At 45.6% G+C, this 15,917-nt stretch overlaps 1 protein-coding gene across 6 annotated transcripts in view; it reads right to left on the reverse strand.

Moving 5' to 3' along the window:
- The window catches only part of LOC118965242 (BCL-6 corepressor), a 98,493-nt gene extending 84,192 nt beyond the window's left edge, over window positions 1-14,301 (reverse strand). For 4 of the 6 annotated variants that reach the window (XM_090239920.1, XM_090239919.1, XM_090239917.1 and 1 more), the window contains exons 1-2: window positions 13,555-14,301; window positions 816-898 (exon numbers count right to left, since the gene is read on the reverse strand). In XM_090239920.1, the coding sequence (XP_090096046.1) occupies window positions 816-818 (3 nt within the window). In that variant the 5' untranslated portion in view covers window positions 819-898; window positions 13,555-14,301. Of the gene's footprint in view, window positions 1-815; window positions 899-5,800; window positions 6,966-13,554 lie in introns of those variants that run through there. The other 2 variants (XM_090239915.1, XM_090239916.1) reach the window with 2 other exon arrangements.
- Between the last annotated feature and the right edge of the window lie 1,616 nt (window positions 14,302-15,917).

Genomic DNA, 15,917 nt, shown 5'->3' on the forward strand with positions numbered 1-15,917 from the left:
AGGTCATTGGAGAGACGCCACACAAGCAGCAGAATATGGAGCCTTGCTTTGCAAATGGCACCTTATTCCCTATTTAGAGCACTACTCTGTTCAAAAGTAGTGCACTATATAGGGAATAGGATGCCATTTGGATTGAATCCTTGCTCTATCTGGCCCTTGTAAGAGGGAAGCGCTAGCTGCAGCTGATTCCTAACAGGCGAAGAGAAGCCTTTGAGGCAGCCAGGCAAACGACATGTATCAGTCTGATCCATCATCACTAGCAGGGGGATTCATGTCTACCTGGATTGCTGATGTACCGCTACAGTAGACCAGCCCTCTGTTCTACTCCCACAGACCAAACCATACCTGGGTTCAAACAGTATTGGTTTTTATTCAAATACTTCAGCTGCACTTGATTGAGCCTGCCTGGCGCAATGGCACCAATGAAATCGTCCCAAAAGTGCACATTTTCACCCAACTCGTACTGCAAGGCAGGTTCAATCAAACACTCAAAGTATTTGAGAGATAGCAAAATGCTATTTGGACCCGGGTCTGCCTGCAATAGAGCGAGTCCATGACAGAGTAGAGTACTGATGCCAGGAAGTGGATTAATTGAGTTTCCTGCCTGCCCACGGTACGATACGGGGGCGGCTGTTTGATTCATCTCCTATTGGATCAACTGCAGGACCCATTTAGAAATGATAGCAGGCAGCCCAGTGGAGGAGTAGCTACACCACAGTAATCCTACATCCAAAAGAAAACCAAAGCCCTTGTGGAGGGCTATTCCAGGTCTGCCATTCACTACATTACAGAGAGGGCTTCATATCGTAGCTTACCATGCTTTGTGTGATGTGGTGGTTCCTGGATGGTTAGATCCACATGGGTAGTCTGCCTCCCACCATCCCTCACTGGAACAATCCTGTCAAGACAAAGCCAGAAAAAATGTGTGTTACCATCAATCAATCAATCAAAATTATAAAGCCCTTTTTAAATCCGCAGACGTCACAAAATGCTTATACAGAAACCCAGCCTAAAACCCCAAAGAGCAAGCAATGCAGAAAAGCAGTGGCTAGGAAAAAGTGCTTAGAAAGGCAGGAACCTAGAGAGCGCGCGACAAAGAGCGCAAGACTGAGTCAAAACAGCAGGTGACAAGGTAGCACGTCGGGTGAAATGGTCAGGGTTCCTCTTAGAAAGAAAATATACAACTATCGGAACTAAGACAACAAATAATTGATGTTGGCACAAGATGGAGGGAGTTGGAGCATAACTAACTAAATCATGTTGGTATGTGTATTGTTAAGACAATAAAATCTTTGAACAAAAAAAGAAACACAGCCTGAAACCGGGAGAGAGGAGGAAACCGAGAGAGAGGAGGAAACCGAGAGAGAGGAAGAAACTGAGAGAGGAGGAAAACCGAGAGGGAGGAAGAAACAGAGAGGAGGAAAACCAAGAGAGAGGACGAAAACCGAGAGAGAGGAGGAAAACGAGAGAAAAGAAGAAACTGAGATAGAGGAGGAAACTGAGAGAGAGGAGGAAACCGAGAGAGAGGAGGAAACCGAGAGAGGAAGAAACCAAGAGAGAGGGGGAAACCGAGAGAGAGGAGAAAACCGAGAGAGAGGGGGAAACCGAGAGAGAGGGGGAAACCGAGAGAGAGGAAGAAACTGAGAGAAGAGGAAACCGAGAGAGAGGAAGAAACAGAGAGGAGGAAACTGAGAGAGGAGGAAACCGAGAGAGAGGAGGCAACCGAGAGAGAGGAGGAAACCGAGAGAGGAGGAAACCGAGAGAGAGGAGGAAACCGAGAGAGAGGAAGAAACCGAGAGAGAGGGGGAAACCGAGACAGAGGAAGAAACTGAGAGAGGAGGAAACAGAGAGAGAGGAAGAAACTAAGAGAGGAGGAAACCGAGAGAGAGGAGGAAACCGAGAGAGAAGAAACTGAGAGAGGAGGAAACCGAGAGAGAGGAGAAAACCGAGAGAGAGGAGGAAGAAACCGAGAGAGAGGAGGAAACCGAGAGAGAGGAGGAAACCGAGAGAGAGGAAGAAACAGAGAGAGGAGGAAACCGAGAGAGAGGAAGAAACCGAGAGAGAGGAAGAAACAGAGAGAGAGGAGGAAACCGAGAGAGAGGAGGAAACCGAGAGAGAGGAAGTAACAGAGAAAGAGGAGGAAACCGAGAGAGAGGAAGAAACCGGGAGAGAGGAGGAAACCGAGAGAGAGGAAGAAACCGGGAGAGAGGAAGAAACAGAGTGAGAGGAGGAAACCGAGAGAGAGGAGGAAACCGAGAGAGAGGAAGAAACCGAGAGAGAGGAAGAAACCGAGAGAGAGGGGGAAACCGAGACAGAGGAAGAAACTGAGGGAGAGGAGGAAACCGGGAGAGAGGAAGAAACCGAGAGAGAGGAAGAAACCGAGAGAGAGGGGGAAACCGAGACAGAGGAAGAAACTGAGAGAGAGGAGGAAACCGGGAGAGAGGAAGTAACAGAGAGGAGGAAGCCGAGAGAGAGGAAGAAACTGAGAGAGGAGGAAACTGAGAAAGAGGAAGAAACCGAGAGAGAGGAAGAAACCGGGAGAGAGGAGGAAACTGAGAAAGAGGAAGAAACCGGAAGAGAGGAGGAAACCGAGAGAGAGGAAGAAACCGAGAGAGAGGAGGAAACCGAGAGAGAGGAAGAAACAGAGGACGAAACCGAGAGAGAGGAAGAAACCGAGAGAGAGGAGGGAACCGAGAGTGAGGAAGAAACTGAGAGAGGAGGAAACCGAGAGAGAGGAAGAAACAGAGAGAGAGGAGGAAACAGAGAGAGAGGAGGAAACCGAGTGAGAGGAGGAAACCGAGAGAGAGGAAGAAACAGAGGAGGAAACCGAGAGAGAGGAAGAAACTGAGAGAGGAAGAAACCGAGAGATAGGCAGAAACCGAGAGAGAGGGGGAAACCGAGAGAGAGGAGAAAACCGAGAGAGAGGGGGAAACCGAGAGAGAGGGGGAAACCGAGAGAGAGGAAGAAACTGAGAGAGGAGGAAACCGAGAGAGAGGAGGAAACAGAGAGGAGGAAACTGAGAGAGAGGAGGAAACCGAGAGAGAAGAAACTGAGAGAGGAGGAAACCGAGAGAGAGGAGAAACCCGAGATAGAGGAGGAAACCGAGAGAGAGGAGGAAACCGAGAGAGAAGAAGAAACTGAGAGAGGAGGAAACCGAGAGAGAGGAGGCAACCGAGAGAGAGGAGGAAACCGAGAGAGGAGGAAACCGAGAGAGAGGAAGAAACAGAGAGAGAGGAAGAAACAGAGTGAGAGGAGGAAACGGACAGAGGAGGAAACCGAGAGAGAGGAAGAAACCGAGAGAGAGGGGGAAACCGAGACAGAGGAAGAAACTGAGAGAGGAGGAAACCGAGAGAGAGGAAGAAACTAAGAGAGGAGGAAACCGAGAGAGAGGAGGAAACCGAGAGAGAAGAAACTGAGAGAGGAGGAAACCGAGAGAGAGGAGAAAACCGAGAGAGAGGACGAAGAAACCGAGAGAGAGGAGGAAACCGAGAGAGAGGAGGAAACCGAGAGAGAGGAAGAAACCGAGAGAGAGGAGGAAACCGAGAGAGAGGAGGAAACCGAGAGAGAGGAGGAAACCGAGAGAGAGGAAGAAACAGAGAGAGGAGGAAACCGAGAGAGAGGAAGAAACCGAGAGAGAGGAAGAAACAGAGAGAGGAGGAAACCGAGAGAGGAAGAAACCAGAAGAGAGGAGGAAACCGAGAGAGAGGAAGAAACCGAGAGAGAGGAGGAAACCGAGAGAGAGGAGGAAACAGAGAGAGAGGAAGAAACCGAGAGAGAGGAGGAAACCGAGAGAGAGGAGGAAACCGAGAGAGAGGAGGAAACCGAGAGAGAGGAAGAAACAGAGAGAGAGGAGGAAACCCAGAGAGAGGAGGAAGAAACCGAGAGTGAGGAAGAAACTGAGAGAGGAGGAAACCGAGAGAGAGGAAGAAACCGAGAGAGAGGAAGAAACAGAGAGAGAGGAGGAAACAGAGAGAGAGGAGGAAACCGAGTGAGAGGAGGAAACCGAGAGAGAGGAAGAAACAGAGGAGGAAACCGAGAGAGAGGAAGAAACTGAGAGAGGAAGAAACCGAGAGAGAGGCAGAAACCGGGAGAGAGGAGGAAACCGGGAGAGAGGAGGAAACCAAGAGAGAGGAAGAAACCGAGAAAGAGGAGGAAACCGAGAGAGAGGAAGAAACCGGGAGAGAGGAGGAAACCGAGAGAGAGGAAGAAACCGGGAGAGAGGAAGAAACAGAGTGAGAGGAGGAAACCGAGAGAGAGGAGGCAACCGAGAGAGAGGAAGAAACCGAGAGAGAGGGGGAAACCGAGACAGAGGAAGAAACTGAGAGAGAGGAGGAAACCGGGAGAGAGGAAGAAACCGAGAGAGAGGAAGAAACCGAGAGAGAGGGGGAAACCGAGACAGAGGAAGAAGCTGAGAGAGAGGAGGAAACCGGGAGAGAGGAAGTAACAGAGAGGAGGAAGCCGAGAGAGAGGAAGAAACTGAGAGAGGAGGAAACCGAGAGAGAGGAAGAAACTGAGAGAGAGGAAGAAACCGATAGACAGGAAGAAACCGGGAGAGAGGAGGAAACTGAGCGAGAGGAAGAAACCGGAAGAGAGGAGGAAACCGAGAGAGAGGAAGAAACCGAGAGAGAGGAGGAAGAAACCGAGAGTGAGGAAGAAACTGAGAGAGGAGGAAACCGAGAGAGAGGAAGAAACCGAGAGAGAGGAAGAAACAGAGAGAGAGGAGGAAACAGAGAGAGAGGAGGAAACCGAGTGAGAGGAGGAAACCGAGAGAGAGGAAGAAACAGAGGAGGAAACCGAGAGAGAGGAAGAAACTGAGAGAGGAAGAAACCGAGAGAGAGGCAGAAACCGGGAGAGAGGAGGAAACCGGGAGAGAGGAGGAAACCAAGAGAGAGGAAGAAACCGAGAAAGAGGAGGAAACCGAGAGAGAGGAAGAAACCGGGAGAGAGGAGGAAACCGAGAGAGAGGAAGAAACCGGGAGAGAGGAAGAAACAGAGTGAGAGGAGGAAACCGAGAGAGAGGAGGCAACCGAGAGAGAGGAAGAAACCGAGAGAGAGGGGGAAACCGAGACAGAGGAAGAAACTGAGAGAGAGGAGGAAACCGGGAGAGAGGAAGAAACCGAGAGAGAGGAAGAAACCGAGAGAGAGGGGGAAACCGAGACAGAGGAAGAAGCTGAGAGAGAGGAGGAAACCGGGAGAGAGGAAGTAACAGAGAGGAGGAAGCCGAGAGAGAGGAAGAAACTGAGAGAGGAGGAAACCGAGAGAGAGGAAGAAACTGAGAGAGAGGAAGAAACCGATAGACAGGAAGAAACCGGGAGAGAGGAGGAAACTGAGCGAGAGGAAGAAACCGGAAGAGAGGAGGAAACCGAGAGAGAGGAAGAAACCGAGAGAGAGGAGGAAACCGAGAGAGACGAGGAAACCGAGAGAGAGGAAGAAACCGAGAGAGAGGACGAAAACCGAGAGAGAGGAAGAAACCGAGAGAGAGAAAGAAACCGAGAGAGAGGAGGAAACAGAGAGAGGAAGAAACCGAGAGACAGGAAGAAACCGAGAGAGAGGAAGAAACCGCAGGTCCAGGAAAAGGTAGCACGTCCGGTGAACAGATCAGGGTTTCATTGCCACGGGCAGAATTTCTTGGACTAATCAAATCTTGGCGAATGTAATGCATCTATGGTATAGCAATTTGATATTTCCGTTTGGGATCACGGAGCCAGAGCAATGATAACAAATGCCTCCTCTCAGCTCGTCTCCTAGGCAGAACATAACTCATAATCTAACGGCCCCAGTGGCTGTCATCTGTCACTCACCTGGGCTTTCCAGCCACACAGCTTGCTGCCTCACCTGGGCTTTCCAGCCACACAGCTTGCTGCCTCACCTGGGCTTTCCTGCCACACAGCTTGGCTGCGACATAAAAAGGAGAGGGGGCCTTGGGCAGGAGATGACATACACAAACACACACCAGACGCATGCCACACACAAACACACACATACACACAGTCACCCGCCATTGATGGGTTTACAGACGTGGAATTTCAATAATGCAGGCCTGCCCTTATCTCCAGCCATTGAAGGAGGGGGGAGAGGCGGGAAGAGAGTGGCCATTTTCATCCATCAAACTGTCCCAGCCTCACGCTTCCTCCATGCTCCCCTCTGGCTAGCTGCTTTCGTCATTTGCATAGCAACATTGCAGCTACGAAGCAACATTACCATTGCCAAGCAACCTGAACAAAGAAATGGGGCAAAAATAACGTGTCGAGGGGACTTCCAACGTTTTAGATGTATGCAAATTCCCACATGTGGATTGGGGACAAATTCTGGTGGAATAAAAGTCTTCTTAGAAAGTTCCAGTTCATCACTTCAGGTGACAATCAACAAAGTAAAGGATGGAAGTATGTGCACAACCTAGATACTGCAGCAGCAATACACACACAGAGTACCAGTCAACAGCAATACACACACAAAGTACCAGTCAGTAGCACTATATGTGAATTCCATTTAGCAGATGCTTTCATTCAAAGCGACTTAAAAATATATATATTTAACCTTTAACTTGGCAAGTAAGTTAAGAACAAATTCTTATTTACAGTGATGGCCTACCCCGGACAACGCTGGGCCAATTGTGCGCCGTCCTATGGGACTCCCAATCACGGCCCATACTCGACCAACTGAGCTACAGAGGCCCATGCTCGACCAACTGAGCTACATAGGACCATGCTGGACCAACTGAACTACATAGGACCATGCTGGACCAACAGAGCTACAGAGGACCATGCTGGACCAACTGAGCTACAGAGGACCATGCTGGACCAACTGAGCTACACAGGACCATGCTGGACCAACTGAACTACATAGGACCATGCTGGACCAACTGAGCTACACAGGACCATGCTGGACCAACTGAGCTACACAGGACCATGCTGGACCAACTGAACTACATAGGACCATGCTGGACCAACTGAGCTACACAGGACCATGCTGGACCAACTGAACTACATAGGACCATGCTGGACCAACTGAGCTACACAGGACCATGCTGGACCAACTGAACTACATAGGACCATGCTGGACCAACTGAACTACAGAGGACCATGCTGGACCAACTGAGCTACAGAGGACCATGCTGGACCAACTGAGCTACAGAGGACCATGCTGGACCAACTGAGCTACACAGGACCATGCTGGACCAACTGAGCTACAGAGGAACATAGAAGACGAATACCTGTCTTTTGAACAAAATACATTATAATGTAGTGTAATAACAGTCCTATTAGCAATTAGCACATTCATCAAATTGATACACTCTGGACCTCAGATCACACACAACGTAGGACCATGCCTGGACAATTCCAATGGTCTCGCATCACTCCTACAACCAAATCCCTAACCTATTCCCTATAGACATCACATTCACTGCAACCATTAAATAATTTCCAGTTCTGCTCAAGGAGGAGTCTATAGCGCAGAGTGTAACAACAGTTCAGTCACGTTCTCCACATTCATTCTCCACACCCTCCATGACCCTAGCTTTCAGTCAGCCGACAGGGAGGAGTAGAGGGCGGGAGGGAGTGGAGAGATAAACCCAGTTCGTACACCCCTCCCCCTTGCCCAGGATAAACAAACTCCACTCTCTATCAACGGCATGTGCTATTGAATAGACAGAAGGAGACTTGCTTATTTCTAGAGCGAAAACAGGGTTGTATTGTTTGTTCTGATTCACAGAACTGCTTTCCATAGGCTACGGAGAAAACCTATTCGTCAGACCAGGGGTGTCATGTACACCAAAAATCTGAGAGGGAACAAAGTACATGAGGATGGCTGGGGGGTGGTCCAGAGGGGGACTAGCCCGTGTCTGTAAATTGGTTAATTCTACATTTTTCAAACACCTAGAATGAATCATATGTAAATATATATATATTTTTTTTTTTTTATACACACACACAGTCAAAAGTTTGGACACACCTACTCATTCAAGGGTTTCTTTATTTTTACTATTTTCTACAGTGTAGAATAATAGTGAAGACATCAAAACTATGAAATAACACATATGGAATCATGTAGTAAACAAAAAAGGGTTAAACAAATCAAAATATATTTTAGATTCTTCAAAGTAGCCAATCTGTCTTGATGACAGCTTTGCATTCTCTCAACCAGCTTCACGAGGTAGTCACCTGGAATGCATTTCAATTAACAGGTATGCCTTTTTAAAAGTTCATTTCTGGAATGTATTTCCTTCTTAATGCATTGGAAGCAATCAGTGGTGTTGTGACAAGGTAGGGTGGTATACAGAAGATAGCCCTATTTGGTAAAAGAGCAAGTCCATATTACAGCTCAAATAAGCAAAGAGAAATGACAGTCCATCGTTACTTTAAGGCATGAAGGTCAGTCAATGCGGAAACTGTCAAGAACGTAGAACGTTTCTTCAAGTGCAGTCGCAAAAACCATCAAGCGTTATGATGTAACCGACTCTCATGAGAACCGCTAGAGGAAAGGAAGACCCAGAGTTACCTCTGCTGCAGAGGATAAGTTCATTAGAGTTACCAGCCTCAGAAATTGCCACCCCAAAAAATGCTTCACAGAGTTCGAGTAACAGACATCTCAACATCTGTTCAGAGGAGATTGCGTGAATCAGGACTTCATGGTCAAATTTCTGCAAAGAAACCACAACTAAAGGACACCAATAAGAAGAAGAGAATTGCTTGGGCCAAGAAACACGAGCAATGGACATTAGACCGGTGGAAATCTGTCCTTTGGTCTGGTCTAAATTTGAGATTTTTGGTTCCAACCGCCGTGTCTTTGTGAGACACAGCGTAGGTGAACGGATTATCTCTGCATTTGTAGTTCCCACCGTGAAGCATGGAGGAGGAGGTGTGATGGTGTGGGGGTGCTTTGCTGGTGACACTGTCTTTGATTTATTTAGAATTCAAGACACACTTAACCAGCATGTCTACTACAGCATTCTGCAGCGATACGCCATCCCATCGGGTTTGTACATAGTGGGACAGGACAATGACCCCACACACCTCCAGGCTGTGTAATGGCTATTTGACCAAGAAGGAGAGTGATGGAGTATTGCATCAGATGACCTGTCCTCCACAATCACCCAACCTCAACACAATTGAGATGATTTGGGATGAATTGGACTGCAGAGTGAAGGAAAAGAAGCCAACAGCTCAGCATGTGGGAACTCCTTCAAGACTGTTGAAAAGAAAAAGCATTCCAGGTGAAGCTGGTTGAGAGAATGCCAAGATTGTGCAAAGCTGTCATCAAGGCAAAGGGTGGCTACTTTGAAGAATCTCAAAAACAAAATATATTTTGATTTGTTCAACACTTTTTTGGTTACTACATGATTCCATACGTGTTATTTCATAGTGTTGATGTCTTCACATTTATTCTACAATGTAGAAAATAGTACAAATTAAGAAAAACCCTTGAATGATATATATATAGTGCATATCTAACCATACCTATTGAGCTGTCTGACTGGTGTTTATTTTTTTTACAGAAAATGATTATATTATTGGTCTGACTGAAATGGCCAGAAATGAACTCATGTTTTTTTTATTTAATCCAGTTAAAATGCAAAGTGCCAGCTGAGCCATTTGTTGTTTTGGCCTTGCTTCCCTTTATCTTTCACATTTGGAGTCCCTCCCCCCTATCTCTATTTTGGCTCCAACTCTCATGACGCTTCGATGCCCTAGCAGCGCCCCAGACAAAGCAGCCTGTAGTCTGGTTTTGTTTCGTGCGACTCGCTCCAGCAGCAGCCTGCCTGTGCTCCTTAACCGCAGATATTTGATAAGCCTGTTACGAAACAACTTCCCCCCTTCGTCACACAGAACAGAGGTCTCTCGTGCAATGTTCTTTCGCGAAGAGGTTCGCAGCCAAGGGAATTGTTCCACTCACTCACCGCAATGTGAGACAAGCAATTCGTCATTAATCTGTAATTTGTCCCTCTGTCTACATTCATTTACATTTCAATATAACATTTATATTTGTGACATTGGCCAATGCACACATTTGTGTGATTGTCTAGGCATACTGCATTATGGCAATATAATATAATATTTATTAACATAATCATTAACATAATTTAATTCATTAATAAAATTACTAAATAAAATGGATTAGTTGTATTCCGATTGATTAATCATTTTCAGGGAAACGAGCGTGTCCAGACTTCAGATTACAACCATGGATGCGTTGGGCGCGCCATTATTCGAACGGATAAAACGTTGCTGGTCAGAAAAACAAGTCCCCTTATGCGCAATAATTTAATGGTCGTGTTATTCGTTTCCTGTTGGCAATTCAATGTGAAACCAAACCATTGCGCTCTCCCTCACTCCTTCTGGAGGTTGACGGCTTTGTTTGTTGGTGCATAAAACCAATCCAAAATAATACGGCCCTAAACCTATCCAAAAAGTAGTTCAAAGGGTTTTACTTAATTTTACAGTTTGTATTGTTTTTTATTGCATCAGGGGATCAGCCTACACAGACACGTTTTGACAATGACAGTGTCGGGATTTAGGAAACACGGCAACACCCCTGGCTACGGGCATGGTGGTGGTTTTACAATGTGGATTCGCCTAACAAATTCATCAATAACGTAAACATGTAGGCTAGACTTTATCCAACGACCTAGGTTATTTGTAGGCTATAGGCCTAGGATAAGACGAGCACCCAACAGATATCATGCCGTCTAATTGCACCGTTTATATTACAGAATCATAGACGTGTCATTCAAAGCACGGCGTGACAAATTCACAAAATCAATGGGAGGCGAGCAGAAACAGCCAGCCAAACACCATGGAGGTGTCCCTCACTTGACCTAAAACTTGGCTGCTCCAATTCGACGGGCCCAGGGTCCCATTTAAATAAAATATGTGCCCCTAGTGCAAGGTACCTCGGGGCTGTTATCCTTTCTACTTAGGTGCATTCTGGCTGCTGGTGAGAACGTCGCGTAAAGAAAACAATGTGTGGGCGTCAGGAGGCGTCCTTTTACGAGAGAGCGCAGAGAACCGTGCATACAGAGCTCCTGCTGCGGCACAAAAGCGCTCTGAAGCGGAGAGAAGAGTTCTCCTGTTTCCGGACCGCAGTCCCAGGGGAGACTCGCCTTGTAGAGGAAAAGCTTCAATCAAACTGTGACATCTCCAGCGGGAGTCGACTAAGCAATTCTCTCTACAGCTCACTGCAGTGCCGTGGGTTTATTTTCCTTCACACTGATTGTGTCAAACTCGGGAAAATAGCGGACCTATATCCTATTAATAGATTCGGCATATGTTAGAAGTAGCCTATAGGCCTACTGTCAGAGAAAGGCCTCATTTAGGCCTACATGACAACAACCAGCTAATATTGTGACAGCAGAAAAAGCTTGACAACTGTGAGTCAATCACGCTTATCGTTGATGCCTTATTACTCTTCCCATTGTTCAAAAGAAAAAGCCTAAATAAATGTTAATCTGACGCCGAATGTTCTCGGCGGTTGGCCAACGACTTACTATTTCCATATCACATTTCAAGCTGGTGGATGAAGTAAAAAATATCCTCAAAACCACCGTCTCTCTGGACACGACTCGTCTGTCTGCCTGCGTTGAGTGCACAAAGGCTCCAGCAGACCGAGATGGCTGCGCTAAAAATAAACAACCCGGGTTGACAGAATGGGGGGCGTAGGCCTTCACCAAATACATGCAGAATGCGAGTAGGGAGGTCTCTTCTCAGATAAATCATGTTAAAAGTATGATTTTGACAATACCAATTGGTTAGGCAAGCTGTTTAATCCGTTCTTGTGTCCTGAAATCTGTTATTTGAACATAACGGGTCTACAGGTACTTGCGTAACTGTTGTAATGGATGTCTTTCAAGACGTATCCAAGTTGTAGGCCTAATTGTTCGTATGTGACAGCATTCATTAGATTCGACTGTCATATGAAATATGCCTGGATAGTTGTCAACAGCATGATAGCCTTCATTTATGCCAAATACAAATGCCATGCGGGTAAATTGCGCTCTCATAGCCCCCATACCAAGTTGGTTAAATTGAAATATGAACAAAAAACATTCCTAGTCTTGAAATGCAATCAGTTTGAAATTGGTTCTTCAGTAGGCCTATAAAGGACAATATTTTGTGAATAATCTCTGTGACAATGGGCCTACTAAACTAACCCCTCGGTCTTAATGCCACATTCAGCTTTCAGTTAGGCTACCAAGTATTCGGGATTAATTTATGGTAGCAAAGTAGGAAACAGGAAACAAATTCCAGATAACTTTTGTGAAATAAACAGCCTAGGCCTGTATTATTTTCCCATGAGCCTAAAGCGCAGTAAGTTGCTTCTCCACTGTGTTCGCTCTGTTCTTGGAGTAAAAGTTTAAAAACACAAATTGAGGCGTTTTTATGAGTCCAAAAACACTGCACTCCGTTGCTGCGTCTGCGCTTGCTTGTGTCTAATACTGTATATGCAACGAGTCGAATTCCGTAGCGCAGCCTGTGACAAGAGTCATTTCCCGTCCCCGGGGCGAGGACTTCAGTTCGGACTCGTTTAAGTTAAGGCGACAGAACACGTCAAGTTGCCAACATGACAAGATGATATAGTGTACAAGAAAACAGACCTTGCATCATCCAATGTGGGACAGAAACCTTATACACGTTTACGTAGGCTTACATTATCCTGCAGGACATCTACACCCGTCTGTCTCAATGAGCTCGATCACCGAGCCCGTTATAACAATTCATTTTAAAGCCTGATTGCCGCATTCCATCCATGAAGTCGTTCATGAATGGAAAACCATACAGCCCACCACACCATCATCCACTCGCTGAAATGCGCAGTGAAATTAGACAGATGACCTCCACAAGCGTTTATCTGCAAAGTCGTTCCACAATGTACATGGGATGGTGTCAAAAATGGGCGAGGCACTAAATTAAGACGGAATCTTTATTTTTATATATAGAAAACGCCTATAGGCCGATTCCCACAGACTGAATGAATGTGTTTATGCCAGGCCATTCATTTGAAACATGAGAATTAGATTAGCCTACATCGAAATCACACACGAGTTACACGCTTTTTTTTTTGTTGTTGACATTTTCCTTTAAATTTAGCTGACTGGCTGAAAAAAAGGTTAGCTGGAAAGTCCCGTGACAACGTTAGATCTCTCATTATGACTTACTAAGAGTTTGGATGAACGATAAACCATGTAGGCTTAATCAACACTAATGAATACATTTCCGTTGCCAAACCATCCAATATCACACCATCAATAGGCTACAATCTTTCTATAGAAACGGGTGTAGAGCTAGACTAGGTTTATACAAAGCCTATGTGAAACATGAATTCTACTAGGTTAACAAATATCTCTCAGTACACCAAAACATTGGCAAGCAACTAAATATTCCACTTAAATGCGCAGTTCTTTGTAGAAGCCCTTATCAGATGGCCAAGTCTCCATATAGTCAGAGCGACGCCGAACAAGATCGAGTCTTCAGACTGGAGCATGACAGAAAAGCAAGCAAAACTAAACATGGAAAGGAAAACCAAGGCACAAACGTTAACAAAAATGACCTTAGCCTACCTGATAGAAATTCCAGAATAATTTCTCTAAATTATATTGTCCTTGGCCAAAACGCAAAATGTCGAGCTGGAACTTTTTTGGCCGTGTTCTCTAGGATCCACGAGTCAGTCAAAACGACCCAACGAGAGTTCGTGCGTCGGGGGTTAATATCACTTTTGTAATTTAACTTTACAGCAAATAGGAGTGACAATGTTGTGCTTGTTAAATGACATGTAGGTAAGATTAGACTACGAAAACATCCTTAGTCTTTATACATTTCCAGTTGGTAAAAATCCGGGAATGACGAGTCGGCGACAATGAACGAACAGATCCACGGAGTCGCAGTGATAGGCTACGTTTCTGCCCCCAGTGAATATATCCATTAGTAAAAATACACCAAGTGAATCGTTGTCGTGAATGTTTCAAGGAGCACAGGTGGCAACAACAGTCGTAGGTCTCAATAAACAATAAACTAATTCAGTCTGGTTATGCATTGCAGCGCCATGTTGAGCTCGCCATACAGCACACACGCCACCTCAAAAATATGGCGAGAATTTCCGTTTTCAACAAATAAAGAATACTAACAGTGCCCATTGTCTTCAGTGAGAGGCTAGGGTGTTTCTGTCAATGTTCCCATTAGTTTTTATTTCGTCCTAGTTTTACTGTTCCGTTTTCTTCCGTATGGCACCATTCAGAGCACTCACAACTACCGCCCCCAAACGTACAGCGGAGAATGAGTGCCTGCGCCTCGGTTCCAGTCGAAGACTCTACCCAGAAGGCCAATCGGGGAACCGCAATTACCATAAACCTCCAGCACGCTTCGCTCCACCAGCGCTCTCCACAGCGAAAACAAAGGGAGGGAGGAGGGAGAGCGAAAGAGACCTCCAGCGAGCGAGGGAGATATTGAAGGTAAATAGGTTACTGTGTATATTCGTTTTTTTTCTTCCTGGGCAATAGATTATTCTATATGCCTACATGTATTTTTTTACTCAGTGTTGGGTATGGCATATTGTCAAGTCTATGTCCCATTCCAGGTATATATAATATTATAACATTTTCTAACCCAATTATATTGTATCATTTGTATACTTCTACTTTGAAGAAAGCAACAAACAGAAGACTTAATTCTCGAATTTACCCTACACTCTTAGAAAACAAGTTCTGGATAGAACCAAAAAGGGCTCTATGCTTGCTTCATATATGGCACCTCTTATGGTTCTATATAGAACCCGAAATTGGTTCCATATAGAACAGTATATGAAACCCAATGGTTCTATATTACCCAACACTGACAGCAAAACATATATTTAGACATATAGCATAATCTATTGCCCAGGTCTATAAGCACAGATCTAGGATCACCTGACCCCAAATCAATCCTAAATCTAAGGAATAGAATAGAATGGAATATAATGGAAACAGACTAGAGAGATATACAATTATTGGCGCTGTATCATGAGAAAAACGACCAATTTCGTTTAAAACTGTGCAAAAGGAAGCATCATAATAGCTCAAACCGGGTCCGCGTATTAATGACAGACAACTCTCCCTCTACAGTCCCATGGGAACTAACCCGTGTGGTTATGCCGCTTCATTGCGCTCTGCACCGCGGTGGATTTCACATGAGCACGATGAATGCACACACAGTAAAGGCATTACATGCGATCGATACGCAGTGGTGAAACGGTTGTTGAATAGATAACGGTTCCTTTCTAAAGGGATTTCTATAAAACCCTTTTTTTCTACCGCCACATAGGCCTAACTAACAATTACTGTCAACCGAATATGAGGCAACATTGCAATTAGTTGGCCTATAAAGTTAGATCCAAACGTGTCAAATGTTATTAGATTCAATTGTTTACTATAATGAAGTACCTGGAGATTGGACATGTTTAATTTATTTTGAGAATGTACACACAGATGATGAGATTGGCGCGATCCGCGAAGGGGGTGTGTCGAAAAAAGGGGCGAGGAAACAAAGTTGGCAAAGCCCTTGTCAGCAATATTCAGCATCAAAGCCAAACTTGCTATTGACAGTGCGTGCATTTGTCGATTTCTTGTGAACATGCCCTCTGGACCTTTTATGGCACATAGGCTACAGGTCTGGAACTATATGGCACTGTCAGTGCGCTCGACACACAGGCCTGTGGTCGCTTGCTCAAGTTCCATTAAAGCTGTTTCCCCTCAGGTACTGTAGGTTTAGGCCTATGGGCTTTATAAATCACGCCAGAAAAACGGTGGGGTAATGGGGTGTGTTGCTTTTACATACTAAGGCGAGGCTGTGTATCTTATTTGTCAGCGCATTTGTAATGGCCTACGCATTACGATTCGTGCGTCATTTTCCTAATGGTTTGTCAGACGCTTGTTGATTCTTTCCAATCAAC

This window comes from Oncorhynchus mykiss, chromosome 7 (assembly GCF_057628025.1).
Source record: "Oncorhynchus mykiss isolate SJ-2025 chromosome 7, ASM5762802v1, whole genome shotgun sequence".
NCBI classification, from domain to species: Eukaryota; Metazoa; Chordata; class Actinopteri; order Salmoniformes; family Salmonidae; genus Oncorhynchus; species Oncorhynchus mykiss.